The 19,982-nt window shown below is 39.1% G+C and overlaps 1 protein-coding gene across 1 annotated transcript in view; it reads left to right on the top strand.

Annotated features, from left to right (window-relative positions):
• Positions 1–19,982, top strand: part of dnah2 (dynein, axonemal, heavy chain 2) — a 91,605-nt gene that overhangs the window by 43,549 nt on the left and 28,074 nt on the right. Inside the window, 27 exon segments of the mRNA XM_015377477.1 lie at positions 142–360; positions 2,003–2,120; positions 4,028–4,164; positions 4,509–4,646; positions 4,768–4,926; positions 5,008–5,160; positions 6,272–6,363; positions 6,458–6,653; positions 8,270–8,494; positions 8,633–8,737; positions 10,317–10,502; positions 10,631–10,716; positions 12,315–12,445; positions 12,567–12,716; positions 13,200–13,367; positions 13,591–13,751; positions 13,851–13,990; positions 14,297–14,429; positions 14,520–14,659; positions 15,062–15,272; positions 15,342–15,458; positions 15,545–15,686; positions 17,266–17,435; positions 17,610–17,726; positions 17,812–17,976; positions 19,469–19,591; positions 19,700–19,889. Of these exon segments, the coding sequence (XP_015232963.1) occupies positions 142–360; positions 2,003–2,120; positions 4,028–4,164; positions 4,509–4,646; positions 4,768–4,926; positions 5,008–5,160; positions 6,272–6,363; positions 6,458–6,653; positions 8,270–8,494; positions 8,633–8,737; positions 10,317–10,502; positions 10,631–10,716; positions 12,315–12,445; positions 12,567–12,716; positions 13,200–13,367; positions 13,591–13,751; positions 13,851–13,990; positions 14,297–14,429; positions 14,520–14,659; positions 15,062–15,272; positions 15,342–15,458; positions 15,545–15,686; positions 17,266–17,435; positions 17,610–17,726; positions 17,812–17,976; positions 19,469–19,591; positions 19,700–19,889 (4,072 nt within the window).

The following is a 19,982-nucleotide window of genomic DNA, read 5'->3' as shown; positions in this document are numbered from 1 at the left end:
TTGGTAAACATACATTTGCGCTTTTGCATGTTGTTGGCGTACTGACAGCCACGCAATCTATATTCTGATTAAGAACAGGATCTCTAAAACAGACCTAGCACCTCCAAATCTTGAATGATGTCTCATGTTCTTTAACTGCAGCTGAAGGATGCTATTGAGAAGGAGCTTCGGCAGAGTGGTTTCCAGGTCAACTCTTTTACAGTAACCAAGGCTATACAACTTTATGAGACCAAAAACTCTCGACACTCCTCCATGCTTGTTGGGAAGACATGCAGTGCAAAGACTGTTACCTGGAGGATCCTGCAGCAGGCCCTGAATGCTCTTAACCAGAAGGGAGAGCCTGACTTTAAGCAGGTTCAGGTAAGGCTCAGTGAGCATTTCAGGCCTATAATTACAAGATTGTTTGGCATTTATCTTAAAGTCATTTTTTTGTCCATATTTTTGTTTGAGGTACATTATAGGCTAGTTCTCTTGTAGAAGAATTGTTACTTGGGAAATTTAATATAAAGCAGCCTTTCCTAAGCAGTTTATGAATAAGATCCTCTCACAGATTTCATCTTATAACAGTGCATAGAAGAAGGCAAGGCACATTTTAGTACTCTAGCATGACCGTTTAAAGGAAAAAAGAGAAGAGTCTCAAGTAGAAACATGTGACGTCCATTTCACAAAGGTTACACTAAGTATGTGTTCAAACCAAATGCAAAATCAGCGGGAAAAAATAACACTTTTTAGGTTCTTTCGCCTGGCAAGTGATAGGTATTTGCATAGTGGGTAAAAGGCTCAACAAAAACTTTGAATCTGCTGGTTGTCAGTTTCACGTCAACATGGTGGACCTTGATTATATGGAGCAAGTCGTAGTGCTTTATTTACTCTGGAAAGCAAAACAAAGCCAATGCCTTATTTGAGTCCACCAGATACTCCAGAGATACTCCCATAGGGGAGAACAGAAGCTTTAGTTTGATCACTGCTACTTTATGCTGAGCTTCTGTTGTTGGGGACACGCAACTATTTGCTTTGGGAATGGATAACCTGCACAGCAGACGCAAGATGGGACAGTGTTCCAGAGCTAAGAAAGGAGCAGGAGGAAATCTGAGCAAGAACCTCAGTAAAGAGAGCACTAGAACCGGGAGAGGCTTCACTTCCACTGCGTTTCTTCACCCTACGTCACGACCACATCTAGTCGCCCATTGGTTGTCTCAAATTGATAAGACACAAAACTTCAGATTTTTCAACTCCTACGATTTTTGCTTTACTTCCCTCAGAGGTCTCTCATTGCTGTTGCTGTTTTGCCTCGCTAGTATTGCATTGCATGAGCGAGGCAAACAGAAACTTGTAAAAAGAATGTGCACGAGGAGAAATGAGCTTGTGCCTGCTCTCGCACACGTTTTTAGCCATTCCCTCACAGGAACAGGTACAGGGTTGTGCAGGTGCATTTTTTATTTAAGTCGAGAGGGCTGGTCTTTTCAAAAATTGGCGAATCTCCTCCAGTATACCTTTGAGTGCTAAAAACTGCCCAGAAATACATGTTTTATAGTTTAGTGAATCATTAAACAAAGTCTTTACCATCTCCCTACAGTATGTACTCCCCAGCTGCCTCCTTAAAGGCTTTTCTCCTTTAGAGTGTTCTGATGTGGTCTGGATAAAAATCTCTGCACTAAAAAGAATAAAATCCCAGTTAACTTAATCTTTTTATATATATATATATATTGAAACACATTTAAAGGCCTTTATAATAGTGTGGATGTTTTAAAATATAAAGTGGCTTATATTATACAGAAAGCTAAATTATATAGAACATTTTCCCAGCAAATCCAATTTGCAGCAAAAAATAAAGAAAAGCTTTCATCATGGAATGAGAAGAATAGTATGAAAATGGCATGAAATTACTACACCTGCGGCTGTATATTTGTTCTCTTTTTCTTGGACACAAAACAAGTCCATGTGTGCAGTTCGCAAGTTAGGATAGTTAAACATTTGTTGCTTTTTTCCCAATTCTCCACAGGAGTTTCCTCTAAATCCAAAGTCAATGAGTCTTGGAGAGTTGTACGGACATTATCACCTATCTACAAACCGGTGGATTGACGGAGTGCTGTCCTCCCTCATGAGATCTGCATGTGCAGGTACATCTGTCATATGCCACACGACACACTTTGATGAGAATGCATAATAAATCAACCGCCACTAAACTGTGAACTCCAGCTGAACTGGATCAATGCAATATGTGGAATTCTTTTAATAGAAGAGACTTTCCTACAGAAATGATAACTAATGGAAGAACCAGATGTGCAAACGTTCATGTCACAGTTAATAATTGCAGGTCAAATGATCAAATGAGATTTCTGTACAGCTGGCCCAATTAGACCTCCATAACTTGGTATTGTAATGTTTGAAGCTAAACGCTTGACCTACATGCAGAAAACACACAAGGAAAAGATATAAATCAGATCAAAGGTTTTTTCCCCTTTAAACGATAAAAAGAATCAAAGAAGTATGAATAATGTCATGGGGATGCCACTGGAGCAGGATCATCTTTGTACTGAATGCAGAGAAGGGGAGAGGTTAGTGGAAGGTTTGACTTAGACAGGAAACTTAATTCAGAGACAAGCTTACTGGATAGGTGGGCTGCTTCTGCCAGGGAGAACTGGGGTTGGGGAACTGGAGCCGGGAGAGCTGACAGGTGGATAAGAATCAGATCTGAGGTTTGAAGGCTGGAGGATTTTTCTGTGGTAGCTGGTGTGTGTGTGTCGTAGGAGGGCGGGCAGGTCTTTAGGACTTGTCTGCAGAGAGAGGAGCAGTGCTTTGCCAGATATGGGAGGATTTCCTGGAGTTTCTTCAGCGAAGGTTACGTTAGAGTTAGGATCTGGAAGTGGGTTCCTCAGGGGAAGCTTTCCTCGGAAACACAGCCACCAAAAAACATACAGAGACAGGTTCAGGTATTTTAGAATCTCAGAGGATTTAGCTCGGAGGGGAGCTTAGAGTACCGTTAGTTATTAACCTTTAAGCGCTGGAAGCCTGGCCAACCGCTCCTCTTATACTGCCGATGATTAAGCCGATTATACACAGATGCGCACAAACCGCCCTCTAAACAGACCGCAACATAATGGCTTGACCTACTGGGGAAAACAGGCTCCAGCACCCAACAGGTGTATATCACGGCTTTGGAGCTTTCTTAGAGAAAACATGTAGCCCTTTAGATTCGATGATATTTGTGACCTTAATCTGAATATATGCAATAGAGTTTCTAGCTCCTCTTCTTTTACCTTTTCTGGTGTCAACAGTAAAGATGCAATCATGGGTAGGAAAGAACTTCGAACTGGGCCGTTTCCGGATAGCCTTTAGCATTTTGGATATTATTTTGAGAGCAATTGTCAATGAGAAAGCAGGCCCATTTATAGCTGACAGCTAACAGCAACTATAAACTTATACATAAGATATATATAAAATATTGATCTATAAATTTTAAGTCCCGGAACGAACCAAAAAAAAACAAAATCCAATAAAACAACAAATGTTAAAGTGCAAAACAACATTTAAAGGTAACTACAGTTTTTTTTTTTTTTTTTTTGTAATAGCCGGCCTAGTGCTGCAATATCCTGTGAATAGCTGAGGATGGAGAAAGAAAAAAAAAACATCAGTTTTCTAGCTGTGTAAAGTTTAGAGTACACAGATGGTCTGAGCTCCAGATGTTGCTGGTGAAGTTAACAGCATTTGTTTTCTCTAAATGCGTAGCGACACACCTTTAAACTTCTTAATGCCTCTGAGGTATAGTTTTGTTTACAATGTGGTTCCGGCACAGCATAATGTACCGAGGCTCAAGGTGATCAATCTGGCTCTTTTTATTTGTTTTTAATAATGGTGTGCTACTTGGTCATCTCCCATTAAGCCCACTTTGCCTCATAATGCAGTTTTACGATGATGTTCCCTAAACTTGATGTACATCTTTAAAAGTTTTTTCTTTACCAATCACACTGTCTCTTTGACTTACCCTAACTTTTTCTATCTGCTACTCTGCATTTTTCATTTTCAGAGGATACACCAGATGAGAAGTGGATTGTGCTGGATGGGCCTGTGGACACTCTGTGGGTTGAAAGCTTGAACTCTGTCATGGATGACAACAAGGTTCTCACTCTCATCAACGGAGAGAGAATCTTATTGGCTGATGAGGTGAGAACACTTGTAATAGTTCAAATATGGGGAATTTGAACTATAATAGGGACAAAATTATACTGCTCTAGAAAACAAATGAACTGAAGTCCCACACAGAAAATACATAGCGAGTTAAATTACATTCCAATATATTTTTTTACTAATCATAGTAATCATTACTTGTATTATTGTTTTTTTATGCATTTTTTAATTTTATTAATAAAATATATTTCTTGCCTTTTAGGTTTTATTGTCATTACCTTGTAACTTTATGTTCATACAGTCCATATTGTCCATTATTGTACAAAATGTTACTATGAAGGAAATCACATGCACGTTTTTTTGCATTTCTTTTGTTCAAGGTGTCTCTTCTGTTTGAAGTGGAGAACCTGGCGACGGCCTCTCCAGCTACAGTGTCCCGTTGTGGAATAGTCTACAACGACTATGATGATCTTGGATGGAAGCCATATTTACAGTCCTGGCTGGAAAAGCGACCCAAAGTCCTTATTACTTACTCAAAGAAATTTAATTTCTCCTTAACATCTATTACAAGACTTTAAGAATCTGTGCAGTTATTAATCCCTGTTCTGTCTTCTCATTTTTTTTTTATTATTTCTTTAGGTTGAAATAGAGCATTTGAAAGAAGCAATTGACAAATATTTGGAGACCATTTTGGACTTCAAGAAGACCAATTGTAGGGAGTTGATCCCTATTACTGAACTCAATGGGGTCATGTCTCTCTGCCGCCTCTATGACTCCCTCGCTACACCCAGCAACGGGGTACTTCTCTTCTTTAGTTTTGCAAATCTTATTCTAGATTTTGTAAAGTGAGAAGTGTTATGCAATGCTTTTATTTTCTAGGTGAATACTTCAGACACCGAGAGCTTGGGAATGGTGGTGGAGCTGTGGTTCACTTTTAGCCTCATCTGGTCAATCTGTGCCTCTGTAGATGAAGATGGACTGAAGAAGATGGACTACAAATTGCGGGTTATAAACTCCACTTTCCCTGCCAAGGTCCTCTGCAGAGTAGAGTTTAATTCCCAAACATTTGACTTGTTTCCTTCTTGGTTTTATACGATTTCATCAGGGTGTACACATACAGATTGTGTGCATCCTCCAAGAATTCTTCCCGGAATAAAATCTTTTTAATTATAATTAATGTTGCAACGATACCAGTATCGGACAGGGCTCCAATCCAGCACTAAAACTGTGGTATCGGTATCAGCGAGTACCGACAAATAGGGCACCGATACAATTTTGAGAGCCAAAAGTTTTTTCAACTATTGTTACCCATTCCAGGTAGGCAATAAAAAGTCCTACTGGATTCACTTTGTATTAGTCTTTTTCCTGCTTCACAAAGGTAGGCAGTAGCTTGACAAAGCCATGATGGCAATTATTTTACATCCAAATAGTATGCAGTTCTTCATATATACACACACACATCAATTTCTAACAGATGGTGTCGGTATGGTATCGGCCAATACTGCACAGCCAGGTATCTGGTACCGGTATCTGGGGCCAAAAAAATGGCATCGGCGCAACACTAATTATAATGTCTAATTCTGAAAGATCAGACAGGACTACATCTTAAACTGTCATTTTATTAATCACAGAGATATTGTGAATATTCTTCTTTGGACCAGTAAAACCAAAGTACTTATATTTGGTAATGATGCACACCACTGTCTTTAGGAAGACTAACAGCATTATCAGCAAAAACACTTTAAACCAACAGTTAAGCGTGATTGTGGAAAATACCTGACCCTATGTGTTCCTCTTTGAATGAGTGTTATAAAGCCATATCTGAGGCAATTTGTCCAGCATTTCTGTTTGTATACACTCGTGTATACAAAATGAGAAAATAAATCTGTCTAAGTCTAACAGCTGACTCATGGCTGAAACTTGATCATCCAAGCAGAAAAGTGATGTTATTTGGAAGTATGGTTAAGAATTCCAATCATTTCTACAACAAAATTCTAGCCTCTGAAACTCATAGAAAGCCTCTTTTAGAGCTTAGTAAAGACCAGATAGTGACAATCATGTCCCAACACATTTAACTCTAGTTTTAAAAGAGGACTTACATTTTACTGAATATTTAATGAACTTTCAACATGAATTCTTTTAGGACACAGTTTATGATTACTATGTGGACCCAAAGAACAAATCCTGGGTGTCCTTTGAAAATCAGCTTCCAAAAAATTGGCACTATGACCCTTCGTAAGTAATTTTTCTCCTTATTCCCTTAAATGAGTTCCTTTGCTTTTAATTGAGCATTTATTAAGCGTTTCCATACATCTTTCACTTCTTTCAGCGCTCCATTTTATGAGATTATGGTTCCGACGGTGGACACAGTTCGCTACAACTTGCTGGTTAAGGCTCTGGTGTTAAATCAGCACCCAGTGTTACTCACTGGACCTGTGGGCACTGGGAAAACCTCTGTTGCTCAGAACGTCCTACAGGGGTTAGACAAAAAATGCACTGCTGTCACTATCAACATGTCTGCTCAGGTTGGTATTTAAAAAAATTATATTAAACAAACCTTTTTTGAAAAATTGTTATGCATATTACAATTTGGGTTATACTTGATAAGAAATGCTATATTTCCATCAGAGGATCCACTGAAGAAAGACTAATTAACACCTTCCCATTTGAAGTGTGTGCAGTGATCCACCTGCAGATTGAGAGTCTTAAAAACTGAATGATAACGGATATTTGCTATACCTCTACATGTTTTTGTGCATAAGTGTATCTGCGTTCATCATGCCTGATCGATATCGGTGTGCTCCATTTTAGCATCACCACATTTTCGGTAAAAATACATACTATCAAGCTCCCTCCGTTGGTCATTTTTAGACAGGTCTAATGGAGAGCTGCGGGAAAGCCTAAACTGATGAGGTATATTTAAACTCATCACACATCATTACACTCTTGCATTTACAGCTGCAGATATTTTGGTTCTATGCCTAAGGCTAAGGGAAGAACATCTTAAATACCAGTTGTCTCCTTTTACCACAGATTCTCAGTTGGATTTATGTCTTGACTTTGACTGGTCCATTCTAACATGGATATCCTTGGATCTAAACTATTCCATTGTAGCTTTAGCTGTATGCTTAGGATCACTTCCACCCAAGTATAAAGGCTTTTTAAGCCTCTTACAGTTTTTCTGCTATATTACCATCTAACCCTTATTGCTTTATGTTTAGCTCTTCACATTTAGCTCTCACCTTGAAGCATCATTTTTTACTCTCTGTTATTTTGTTGGATTTTAAACTTTTGTTTACGATTGTATGATTTTAATGAAAAAAAAACATTGAACATGAATATTCTAATTCATGGTTTACCACATGCCTTGCTTTTGGAAATGTTACGGTACTCTGCTGCATGTCTAATGCAAGACTTTCAGGATATTTTGCACTTAAGCGTTACACCCACATGTTTGTATTCATGTACCTGTTCAATATTTATGCTACAAATACTTGGATTTCACCTTTTATTGATTTACCCATAATTAATGTGCTTGGAAGTCAACTGGTATTCACCCATTTTACAAACTTTCTTTTAAGCAACCATCACTAATAAAATTCTTTTTTGTGTATATTTTATTCTACGTAGCATTTGAGATTCCTTGGTGGTTAGGTTTCGGATTAAGGTTTGAATTGAGTTTGGATTAAGTGTTTGTTTCTAAAGGTTTAGGTCATAAAAATGAAAGATGTCACTGCAAAGTTCCTGTAAGGATGACCGGACATACTGTGGGTGTGTGTATCTGCATGGTTGTATGTCCATGTTTTGTCTTGTCGTGTAATGGACTGGAGGCCTCTCCAGTATGTCTCCTGTCTTTCATCCTGACAAATTAGGGGTGGAAGATAAATGGATGTACTTTTTTATGTATTCTCCTATCTTGCCTGCATCTCTCTTTATTTATTTATTTTTTTTTTCTGCCTAGAAATCAGCGTTTTTGTGTGATTTATTGATTCTAGTTCTCCACTTACGAGCCATTCCAAAAAAGTTTAAAAACAATCCACTGGACTTTGTTTCCAAGTTTGAAGAAGTTTCACTTACGATCCACTTATGAGGAAACTATCAACCAAACTTGTAATCTTACGTTTTTTTTTTTTGTGTCCAGATGACTTCTAACAAGATCCAGAAAATCATAGAAAGACGAGTAAAGCAGAGAACCAGAGGCGTGTTTTTCCCAGGAGCTGGGAGGAAGATGCTGTGTTTTCTGGATGATCTGAACATGCCGGCCCACGACCAGTTTGGCTCTCAGCCGCCACTGGAGCTGCTGCGGTTTTGGATTGACTATGGTTTCTGGTACGACCACCAGAAGCAGACACGGCGTTATATCAAGGTGAGAATTGTTGTAATGATAGAGGAGACAGATATCTGTTGTAAGATACATATATTAAAGCTTAAGGTATTACACTGTTGTAGTATTCAGTTGACGGTGTTAATGTCTGACAGTAAAACACTAGCTTATCTTTGTCAGGACACATTCTTGCTGGCAACCATGGGACCTCCTGGTGTAGGAAGAACTCAAATCTCTGCTCGATTTCAGAGTAGTTTCCATGTCATCAATATGACCTTTCCATCTGTAAGTCCTGTCTTTTTTTTCTCTTCAAATTTTAATACTCAACAGTATAAACTTTAGCAATATTCCAGCTAAGAGTTATGAGGTTTATCATAATTTTTCTTTATCCATCCATCCATCCATCCGTCTTCTTGCGCTTATCTGGGGGCGGGTCGCGGGGGTAGCAGCTTCAGCAGGGAGGCCCAGACGTCCCTCTCCCAGTCAGCTCCTCCGGAGGACACCCAAGGTGCTCCCAGGCCAGCCGAGAAACATAGTCCCCCCAGCGCGTCTTGGGTCTCCCTCTGGGCCTCCTCCGGTGGGACCTGCCTGGAACACCTCACCAGGGAGACGTCCAGTAAGCATCCTAATCAGATGTCCGAGCCACCTCAACTGGCTCTTCTCGATGTGGAGCGGCTTTACTCTGAGTCCTCCCCGGATGACTGAGCTCCTAACCTTATCTCTAAGGGAGAGCCCAGACACACTACGTAGAAAACTAATTTCAGCCGCTTGTATCCGGGATCTTGTTCTTTTGGTCATGACTCAAAGCTCATGAACATATGTGAGGGTAGGAACGTAGAACGACTGGTAAATCGAGAGCTTTGCTGTTTGGCTAAGCTCTCTCCACACCACAACAGAACGGTACAGTGCACGCATCACAGCAGACACCGCACCAATCCGCCTATTGATCTCCCGCTCCATTTTCCCTCATTCGTGAACAAGACCCCAAGATACTTAAACTCCTCCACTAGTGGCAGTACATCCTCCCAAACCCAGAGGAGGCACTCTACCCTTTTCCGGCTCGAAGACCATGGTCTCGGATTTGGAGGCACTGACTCTCATCCCGGCCGCTTCACACTCGGCTACTAACCGCTCCATTGGGAGCTGTAGATCACGCCCTGATGAAGCCAATAAAACCACATCATCTGTGAATAACAGATATGCAATCCTAAGGCCCACAAAACAGATCCCCTCAACACCTTGGCTGCGCCTAGAAATTCTGTCCATAAAAGTTATGAACAGAATCAGTGACAAAGGTCAACCTTGGCGGAGTTCAACTTTCACCGGAAACGAGTCTGACTTACTGTCGGCAATGCGGACCAGGCTCTAACACCGGTCATGCAGAGAGAGACCTTCTTTAGTTTGATCAAAAAGCCCCATGCTGATAGCTATTAAATATTGAAGAGACCATGTTTTATTCTATTAGACATGAACAGATTATTGAGCAGGAATTTAAGAAATTACCTGTACAATCAGTATCTTAATGTCACCTTGGGGAGCTTCAATTGAATACTAAATGACACCTCCTGCACTACCCTTGCACTATACTGTTGGAATCAAAATACTGCTTCAAGCTAACCAGTTGAATCCAGCTCAGCATTACACTCCAGATATAAGGACTTGTTTTTCATTATTGGTGCTTTTTTTTTTTTTTCCAAAGAAAATTACGAGGAAATTGTGCTCTGAAGCTGCTACCCATTGTGACAAAACTACAAACACTTTTTCTTCAATTTGAAAAGTCAATGTATGGAGATGGGAACTGGTGTCCTTGAAAAAAATGTTCTGTTGTCTTTGACATATTTATTTTTGACATCTCTGCCTGCAGGACTCCCGGATCAAATGCATATTTAGCACCATAATGAACCAGAAGCTTCATAACTTTGACAGGGTATGGTCTTTAGCCGAGACTGTGACTCAGGCCACCTTGAAACTCTATGATGCTGTCAAAGCAGCCTTTCTTCCCACTCCAGCCAAGATTCACTACCTCTTCAACCTCAGAGACATTTCCAAGGTACACACGGAATAGGCCGGATCATAAATCTGGAAAAAAAAAAAAACTAAAAGATTGACTGTACATCATGCAGGTTGTTCAGGCTATCCCTTTGAAAATACCTCTTTAATGACTGATTTCATCTTCAGGTTTTTCAGGGTCTGCTACGAGCTCACCCTCACTTCCACGATACAAAGAAGGACTTCACGAGGCTATGGATCCATGAGTGCTTCAGGTAAACTAAGGTCCTATTTCAGCACAATTTGAGCACAATTTGCTAAAGTACAACTTTGACAAGATTTTTTAAAGTTAAACAAAGAGGGAAAGATGATGTCCTAATATAAATGAGTGAATGTTTTCTTTGATACTTCTTTGTAGGAAATTTAATATTTTAGCAGTCTCAAAAGCTACAGGCCTATTTTCTAATTATGCAAAAATCCCTTCCCCTCCTTTAATGAGCCTCAGAATTATTAAATTTAATCTTATCATCCTAGGTTCTTATTGTGTGTTGTCTCTGGGTACACTTCCTACAATGGACAAAGTATTAGTAAAATCATCAAAATAGGACCTCCCAAATGGTACTACAAAATTATTTAGAAAGATTTAAAACCTTTTTCCAACTTTTTACTCAAGTTTTCTTCAAAATGGTATATGGTTATTGACCTTCACTCAGGGGCCCCGTCAGGAATTTGGGGCCCAATGAAAGACATCGATATCTGTCCCCCCCAAGAAAATGTATGCAAGCCTTAAAACTGCTATCAAGATACACTGAAAAGTTTCATTTACATTTTCAATGTAATTTTTATTGTAAAATTGCTACAAAGAAAAATTATCACAACATGTAAAAGATAAATATACATTAACTTTAAATTGCCGGATAAAAAAACTTGGATGGTCAATTTATTCATGTTTGGTTTCACTGTTTACTGCTGAAAAATGAGGGAGAACACAAATTTGAAAAATATTTGAAATATCTATTTGGACATATCTTTTCTTCTTCTTTTGGGCCCCACCTCAATCAAAGGCCCTTAGAATCTTCCTAACTTTTCCCCCTAATTCTTTCTCAATTTTCTTTCTCAACTCCCCCTTTTTGAATTCAGAAAGCTTCCTGGAGAGGTGGCGAAACGTCTTTAAATCTTGGAAACCAAGTCCAGTGGATATTTGTGAACTTTTACAGAATGACTATGACCTGGATGACTGAGAATCTTAATCAGCATTTTCCCCTTAATACAGCACCCAAGCCTGTACTTGTATAGCCCTTCATCAGATCCAAGGACACCAAAACTCTTTACACTACATTCAGTCTCTCAGGCACACATTCCCAGATGTGTGGAGATTGCTTGTCCTTCACAACTTTCTTCCAACAAAGCCTGCTCTGATGCTTAGATGGTCTTTTTCAGGAAACTCAAGAGTGCTAAGTTTGTTTTGCAAGGTTTTTCCAGATGTATCCATAAATCTATTCTACCTTTCCCCATTAGAAAGGTAACTTGCATAACTGAATGACCTCACATGGGATGGTTAAAGAAAACAATTAGGACATGAACTGTCAGAATTAAGTAGAAATAGTTTCTAGTAAATCTAGTATGTCACATGACCTAGATTATGTTCATGATGGGAAATGCAGACAACTCTTTGATGCAGCTTAAATTAGTGGTTAAAGATTGCAGCAGGTGTTCATTTATTAATATAACATAATTTAGTCTTACCACGATATCTCCTAAGTAATTTCTTTTAAGTAAAAAGATCAAAGTGATAATGTTTGGATTTAACACTCATTAGTGCAATCTTTTTAACAGGTTTGTTATGCTATTTTCATTCATCCTATGTTTCCAGGGTGTTCTCAGATCGACTCGTAAACCAAAGTGACACAAATAGCTTCATCAATCTCCTGAAGGAGATACTGGCCTCCCACTTTGATCTCACTCTACGTAGCATTTGTCCAGACGAAGAGCCACCAATATTCGGTATCTGCATCACTCTTTCTAACCCCCTGTGTTAATAGTAATGACTTTATTGCAAGTCCAATAAATTTCATATATGTATGTTTTCAGTGTTTAATATTTTTCTCTCTATGTGTTAATTTAGGAGATTTTATGAGCGACTCTCATGTTTATGAAGACATTGTTGACCAGAAGACTTTGAAAAAGTTCATGGAAACGCAGCTAAAGGATTACAACAAGAGACCTGGAGTTGTTCCTGTGAACCTCGTGCTCTTCACGGATGCCATCAAACACAGTAAATCTGCAAACAGCTCATGATAGATTAACTAGGTTATCATTCAGTTTAACTTTAAAACGTTAAAGATTAAAGCAGTGCAAGTTATTTAGATTCAGAAAATGCTGACATGACACTAAAATTCAGCTAGAGGCAACATTTGTCTACAGTAATCTTAAGAGTTAGCTTAAGGAGGAAAACATAATCCAAAACCAATTATGAACCACTAGAGAATGATGAGAAGGAATTATTTACCAAATACTGAATAATACTTTTGAAAATATGATTTTTACATTGCTTTATACTGTGTCCAAGGTTCCCAGAGGAGTGTGTTTTTTTTTTATTATTTTTACCATGTTTGTCCTCATAAATATTTGTCTCTATGTTGTTTCGGAGTATTTCCCACAACTACCACCCCATCAAATTAAAGCTGCATTATAACAGGTTATAATCTGAAAGCCATGGTTTTAATTTTTTGAATATGTGAATATTTTTTCACCACAGTAATCCGCATTGTACGTGTGATCGGTCAGCCGAGGGGAAACATGCTCCTGGTTGGTATTGGATGCTCCGGTAGACAAAGTCTCTCCAAGATGGCGGCCTTTATCTGTGGATACCAGATTTTCCAGGTGGAACTGACCAAACAGTTCAATAAGCAGGAGTTCAGAGAAGGTGAATAAATCAGACACTGTTCTTTCCAGTGAGGAAACACAATAATTGGGCCTTAGTCAAATCCCTCCCTCAGTGTCCTGAACCTCTTATCAGGACCCATGTCTAATGCTGCCCTGTAAATCTTCCCTCATAAAGACACCCAGATATTTACATAACTGAAAATATTAAAATAAATAAGAAGATATTGTCTTTCTCATAAGTTATGTGTTTGTTTGTTTTTTAGACATCAAGAAGCTCTATCGTTTAGCTGGTGTGGATAACAAGCCCACAGTCTTTCTTTTCAACGACACACAGATTGTAGATGAATCCTTCTTAGAGGACATCAATAACATCTTGAGCTCTGGAGAAGTTCCAAACCTTTACACTCAAAAAGAGTTAGCAGAGGTTTGTGTTTCCTGCTTCACCTGCCTGAAGTCTTAAGTTCAGTCTGCTAAACTTAATATATACTTGATCTTCATCACTGACCATCACTGTTTTTTGTAGGTGTGTAAAGCCTTATCAGGGTTTGCGAGGAAAGAAGAGGTACAGGAGACCCCTGACTCATTGTTCAGTTACCTGATCAATCGAGTCAGGAACAACCTGCATATAGTTTTCTGCATGAGCCCAATTGGAAAATCCTTCAGGTATAGTATGACAGAAACCCTCTGCTTTACCCAGTATTTATTAATTTTCATGTGTCAAAGCCCCAAAAAACTGCAAAAAAATCTTAGTAATAATCATGTAGCTTGTGTTTATATAATGTATGAGCTCCTATGTTAGCAGTTCATTTCATACTTTTAATAATTGAACTTTATTGATCTCACATTGGAGAAATTTACCTTTGTATTCAACCCATCCCCTTGGGGAGCAGTTGGCCGCCATTGTGGGGCACCCCAGGGTTAAGGGTCTTGCTCAGAGAGCCAGAGTGGCAGTCTTCTGTCTTCCAACAGAAATCGCATCCTCCAGTACCCAGCGATAGTTAACTGCACCACCATTGATTGGTTTTCTGAATGGCCCAAAGATGCCCTGCTGGAGGTGGCTGAGAAGTCCTTGAATGGACTGGATCTGGGCTCTCTGGAGGGGGTAAACAATAAACAAGCAAAAAAACACAAAGTTCTTTTTCTCAAATATGTATTTGCTGTCAGGCTGTATGTGTGACGTTTCATGTTGCAGATCCACGGGAAGGTCGCCAATATCTTTGTGACCACTCACCAATCTGTGGTACAGCTCTCCCAGAGGATGAAGGTGGAGCTAAAGAAATATAATTACGTATCACAAACTGACTACCTGGAGCTTCTTTCTGGATATAAGGAGTACGCAGCTTCTCATATTCTCACTCATATGTCCACAGTAAACAACAAGATTCAACAAGCTCAACAACAAAATTATCTAAATTATTAGGAGAAAGTATCAGCTAAACTTTCTATAGAGATCAGAATTCCTTCAGTCTGAAAAATCTGAATATTTTTCAGTTTTTGAAGACAAATATTTAATCACTCATAAAATAAAGTTTCCATTGTGTTAGATAATATAAAACCGATCTGCCTTTGATTTGTTACATCAAACCCATGTTTGACATTGCAACCATCAGTATTCTGTGTTGTCTTCACTAAATTTACACTAATGTTAAAAATGAAGAAAAAAAGCAACCACAAACCTCTGCCTACACTACATAGATTGTGAGGGACATGAATGTTTTTCTTTTCTTTCTCCAGGCTATTGGAGGAAAAGCGTTGTGAGTTGGGGGAGCAATTCAGCAAGCTGCAAAAGGGCCTTTTTAAAATCAGTGACACTCAGCAGAAGGTGACGGCCATGACTTTGGAGCTGGAGGGCGCAAAGAAGCAGGTGGTGGACTTGGAGAAAGAGTCAGACCAGTACTTATCCATTATTGCCAAGCAAAAGATGGAGGCTGATGATCAGCAGAGGGTAAATGACATGGAGATGTGTTGATGAGTACTTAAAAATGGGTGAAATCAAAGATTTTGTTTTGTTCAGAGGGTGCTTGAGAATAGCAAGAACATTCAAGCAGAGGAGTTGCAGTGCAAAGCCATGGCTGAAAATGCACAGAGGGAGCTGGACAAATCCATGCCTGCTCTCGAAGAGGCCCTAAAGGTAGATGTTTGTCTTGTCTTTCTGACTGCTGGAATCCTCGAGCTTTCATCACATTTGCCGTTTTTTATTTCACCCCTTACTCTCAGGCTCTGGAGTCTCTCAATAAGGCGGACATGAGAGAAATAAAGTCTTACGGCAGTCCTCCAGCACTGGTGGAGACCGTGATGCGCGCTGTCATGACCCTTCTTGGCAAAGAGCCGACCTGGGCGGAAGCCAAGACACAGCTTGGTGAGCAACCGCCAAGGGGCTTTTCTTTTTATTCAATTCAATGCAAGAATGCTTTATTAATCCCAAAAGTAAATTAAGTGTGGATGTAATATTATAGGGATTTCTTCAATGAGTTGCTCTAGATTTTGATGGTTTTAGGCTGACAGGATCTCTGTAGGGGTATGACATGTTTAAAAAATAAATCTACAACGGGGAAACAGAGGGAAGGTGAGACCTCTGCTCAGAATCCTGTCTCACCTTCCTTGGGTCTGTAGAGGATCCTTCCGCCAGCTTCACCACCTCCGAACATGGCAGTTACTTTGAGTTACTCAGTTTTTTTTTGGAGAAGTAACAGGTACCCTTTCCCACTGACCCATAAAAAAACAAAAACAAAAAAAACAGTTTAAGCCTGCAAACAATCGGCTTTTAGTGGCAGTGGAAACGGTTCACTGACCGCCTCGATCCGTGTGAAATGACTCTGCAAGGGACTTGGGTTTGAAACCGCATGTGTAAATCGTATGTACGTCACAACATCGCACCAGTCGAGTCTGATCGAACAAGCTAAAATAGCAACACTGCCTACTTTTGATAAACATGGTGCAGCACTGGGAAGAGAGACATCGGGCAGACAAAAGACCTTAATAATAGCACACTTACTATGCCTTGGCTCCCTTCCATTTTGCTCTCCATTGTTTACTTTTGCGATTTCTCTCACGCTGATGACATCATCAATGCTAACTCAGCGTGACAGCATCACCAGACACACAGTGATGGGGGGATAGAGGCCACGCAGCTTGCACAGATGGAGTCAGACCCAACTTTTTTCTCCAAATGGGAAAGGAGCCAAATGCCAATGTTTGCTGATCAACCTGTGTATGAAAAACCCACGTTAACCCGCTACTTTCAGTTGGGAAGCAACTTTAGTCTTATCCCTCAGGGTCTCTTGGCCCAAAAGGCATTAGTGGACTTTTTTCAAAATTTGTCTGGTTCAAGAATTATGCTTTTACCGGTACATAGGGTGAGTTACACTTTAAATATGACTGTTAGCCATAAATCACTCAAACATTTAGTACCAAACTACGTAACAGACTTCTTGTCAGTGAATCAACAGTCAGACTTTTCAGGTCTTCTGTCTTAAGTCTACTCTTATCTGGAGCAAACTCCAAAAAGACAGCAAAACACAGTAACTCTGAGTCTTTTTTTTTTTTTAATTTTTAAAAACTTCTTTTTTTGGGTTTTTTTTTGCTTTTTTTTTTTAACCTTTTTTTTTTTTATTCTCAGATTAGGTTTTTTCCAACTTTTTTTAACTGTCCCTATGCAATGTACTTACCTTTGTTTGTTTTCTATTGTTATAGCTTGCACAGCACTTTGAATTGTCTTCTTACCATAACATGCTGTTCGTTTTAAGAGCTAAAACACATTATTTTTCTTTAACTATAAATAACTGTTTGTAGTTTTGATTACAATTACACTATCACAATTAGGGTTGGGGTTAATTGATGTTTTTCACACATTTTCATAGCAGCAATGCAAATATATTGATTTGCATTTTTACATGTACTTTGGGAATCAAGGATGATTATGTTAAACTGTTTGACAGGTAAACCTGACTTCATCAAGACATTGATCAACTTTGACAAAGATGCTATATCAGATCGTATTTTGAGTAAAGTCAATGGGTACTATCAACTGAAAGACTTCCAGCCAGAGGTCATCGGGAACGTGTCACTAGCTGCCAAGTCTCTCTGCATGTGGGTCAGAGCCATGGTGGTAAGGAAATGTTATTGTTCAAAGTACAGCATGCACAATAGCGGTTATTAACTGAAAAGCTGTTAACTCATCAATACACCTGTGACATGACACATCCATTTAAAGTTGAGTTAAAGAGCAGACTTAGAGTGCAAGTGCTTGTTGTAGATCTACATGTGAACCCTGTCCCTTCAGGACTATGGACATATTTACCGTGAAGTTGAACCAAAGCGAGCACAACTGAAAGCAGCAATGTGCCAGATAAAAGAGAAAGAAACTGCATTTGCCAAAGCCAAACAAAAACTGCAAGAGGTATGAATGTTTTTTTCTTTTTTTTTACTCTTACTCATATTTAAAAGTATTTCTGCAATAAGTGTCTGTGGTCTGGGCTGAGCAGCTAGCAGAGGAGCTGAATGAGTTGCAAGAGAAACTTGCCAAGAAGCTGATCATGAAGGACAATTTGAGACAGAAGTCTCAGGATATGGAAGAGAAACTGGACAGGGCAGACAAACTGGTGAAGGGACTGGCTGGAGAGAAGGTCCGCTGGGAGGAGAGAGTTGCTGTAAGCCTTTCACACTGACATCCACACTAGCGAAATCAAGTCACTGTTACAGAGATTTTTTCTGTCTCCTTTTCTTGTGTGCAACATGCATCTCCAACCTAAGCACTGCTTATGCTTCACATAGAGCACAATTAACCTGTTAATCAAAAATAACGTACGGCTTAAACTTTTTTTTTCTTTCAAGAAGAAATCAGGAAGAAGCTTTATATCAAATAGATCTTGGATAACATAGACATGCTAGACATCTTTGGAAAGCTTAGATTCTCCACAATTCAACCACCTAGTTCATTTTATAGACATAGCGAGCACCAAAGCACAATTAACAGAGATATGGCAGCATGTCAAAATGTACCATGACAAAGCAGCCACAAGAAGCAAGCATGTCTTTATAACTGCTGTTCAAAAAAGAACAATTATTTACGAGAATAAAAAAAACAACTTTGTGTCTTGTTTAAACTGATGCAGCTTGGGCTTAATGCAGCTTGGGTGTTTTACTCACATAATTTTCATGTATATATTCAGAAACTAGAAGGTGAAGCTTTCAAATAATGTATCACACGTAATTTGGGCTTACAGTTCTTAAGTTATGTGCTTTTCCATCTGGGTATGCAAAATGGGCAAGAATTACCCAAAATGAGGTGGATATTATGCTCAAATTAAAATATTAAGTAAAATAGTTTTTATTTTAAAATCAGTTATTGTACGTTCCACTTTTGGACAATCATCAATACTTTTGACTGAGAGGGGTACTCATGGTAAGACAAAATTCACAGAGAGGTTCAAGTCAAATTTTACATTTTGTTAGGCAAGGGTTTTACAAAAAATGTATGTTAGAATAAAAAAAACAAAAAAAAACAGAATGCCCAACGCCAGAAGATTATAATGCCACCCAGGAGAGCATGACAGTAGTAGTATGGTGCTGTTCAAACAGAACAGTCTTTTCTGTCAAAGACATTGAAATGACAATTAAAATACCGGGTTTTATCGAAAGACTTCAGGTTACTTTAAAGCTGGAGAGCAGCAGGATTTTTTTATTTTTTTTTTTTGTAATCATCATTATAGGTAAGAAAACCCAAACAAAATTAACAAAAGCAAAACTAACATTTTAGAATGAAAACAGTTGATAACTAAAGTTGAAGTTGTAAGATGTACGCCATGAAGGTGGCGCAGTGGTTAGTGCATGCAACCAATGTATGGAGGGCTGAATCCTTGACTCGGCCGACCCGGTCTGAATCCGACCTGTGGTCCTTTGCCGCATGTCTCTCCCCCTCTATCATACCCCCTTTCCTGTCAGTCTACTGTCGAAAAAACGAGCCACTAGTGGTGTAAAAACAAAAACAAGAAAAAAGGTTTTAGATGTATGAGAGATTTGGAGACATTTTTTAATTCAAAGTGAGAAAAAATTACAAAGTTGAGTCCTACCAATTAAGTTTGTTATAAGCCAACATTTAGGCACATGTGCAATATGTCATGATTAGTGGGTGTGCTGTAGGGTCTGGAGAAAAACATGGGATACCTTGTCGGAGACTGCTTGCTGGCTGCTTCGTTCCTGACCTACATGGGGCCCTTCCTGTCCAACTGCAGAGATGAGTTGCTCAATATCTGGATTAAAGAGGTCCCTTAAACACGCTATCTTTGACATGACATGACATATTTTAAACCAAATCATTCTAATGTTGATTTATTTTGTTGCTCTTTCCTTTCTTGTGTCTGTTTGGCTCAGATCCTTGAATCAAAGATCCAATTTTCTCCAGGATTTAGCTTTGCTGGATTTTTGTCCAACCCAGCAGCAGTTAGAAATTGGAAAACTCAGGGTTTGCAATCTGACACGTTCTCAACTGAAAATGGAGTTATCATCACCCATTTTAGCAGGTCAGAACGTAACTCCTACTTCTTTTTAAAGAGCTGTGCAGGTTACAGTAAGGATATTGCAGCTTCAATTTTTTTTGTGGCTACCTACTTATAGTGTATGGAAGGCCAAAACTCATCCACAAAAAAAAAAAAAA

Source organism: Cyprinodon variegatus, unplaced genomic scaffold (genome assembly GCF_000732505.1).
Source record: "Cyprinodon variegatus isolate N-32 unplaced genomic scaffold, C_variegatus-1.0 Scaffold154, whole genome shotgun sequence".
Classification (NCBI taxonomy): domain Eukaryota; kingdom Metazoa; phylum Chordata; class Actinopteri; order Cyprinodontiformes; family Cyprinodontidae; genus Cyprinodon; species Cyprinodon variegatus.
The sequence above is the reverse complement of the archived record's forward strand: the minus strand, read 5'-3'. Positions and strand labels throughout refer to the sequence as shown.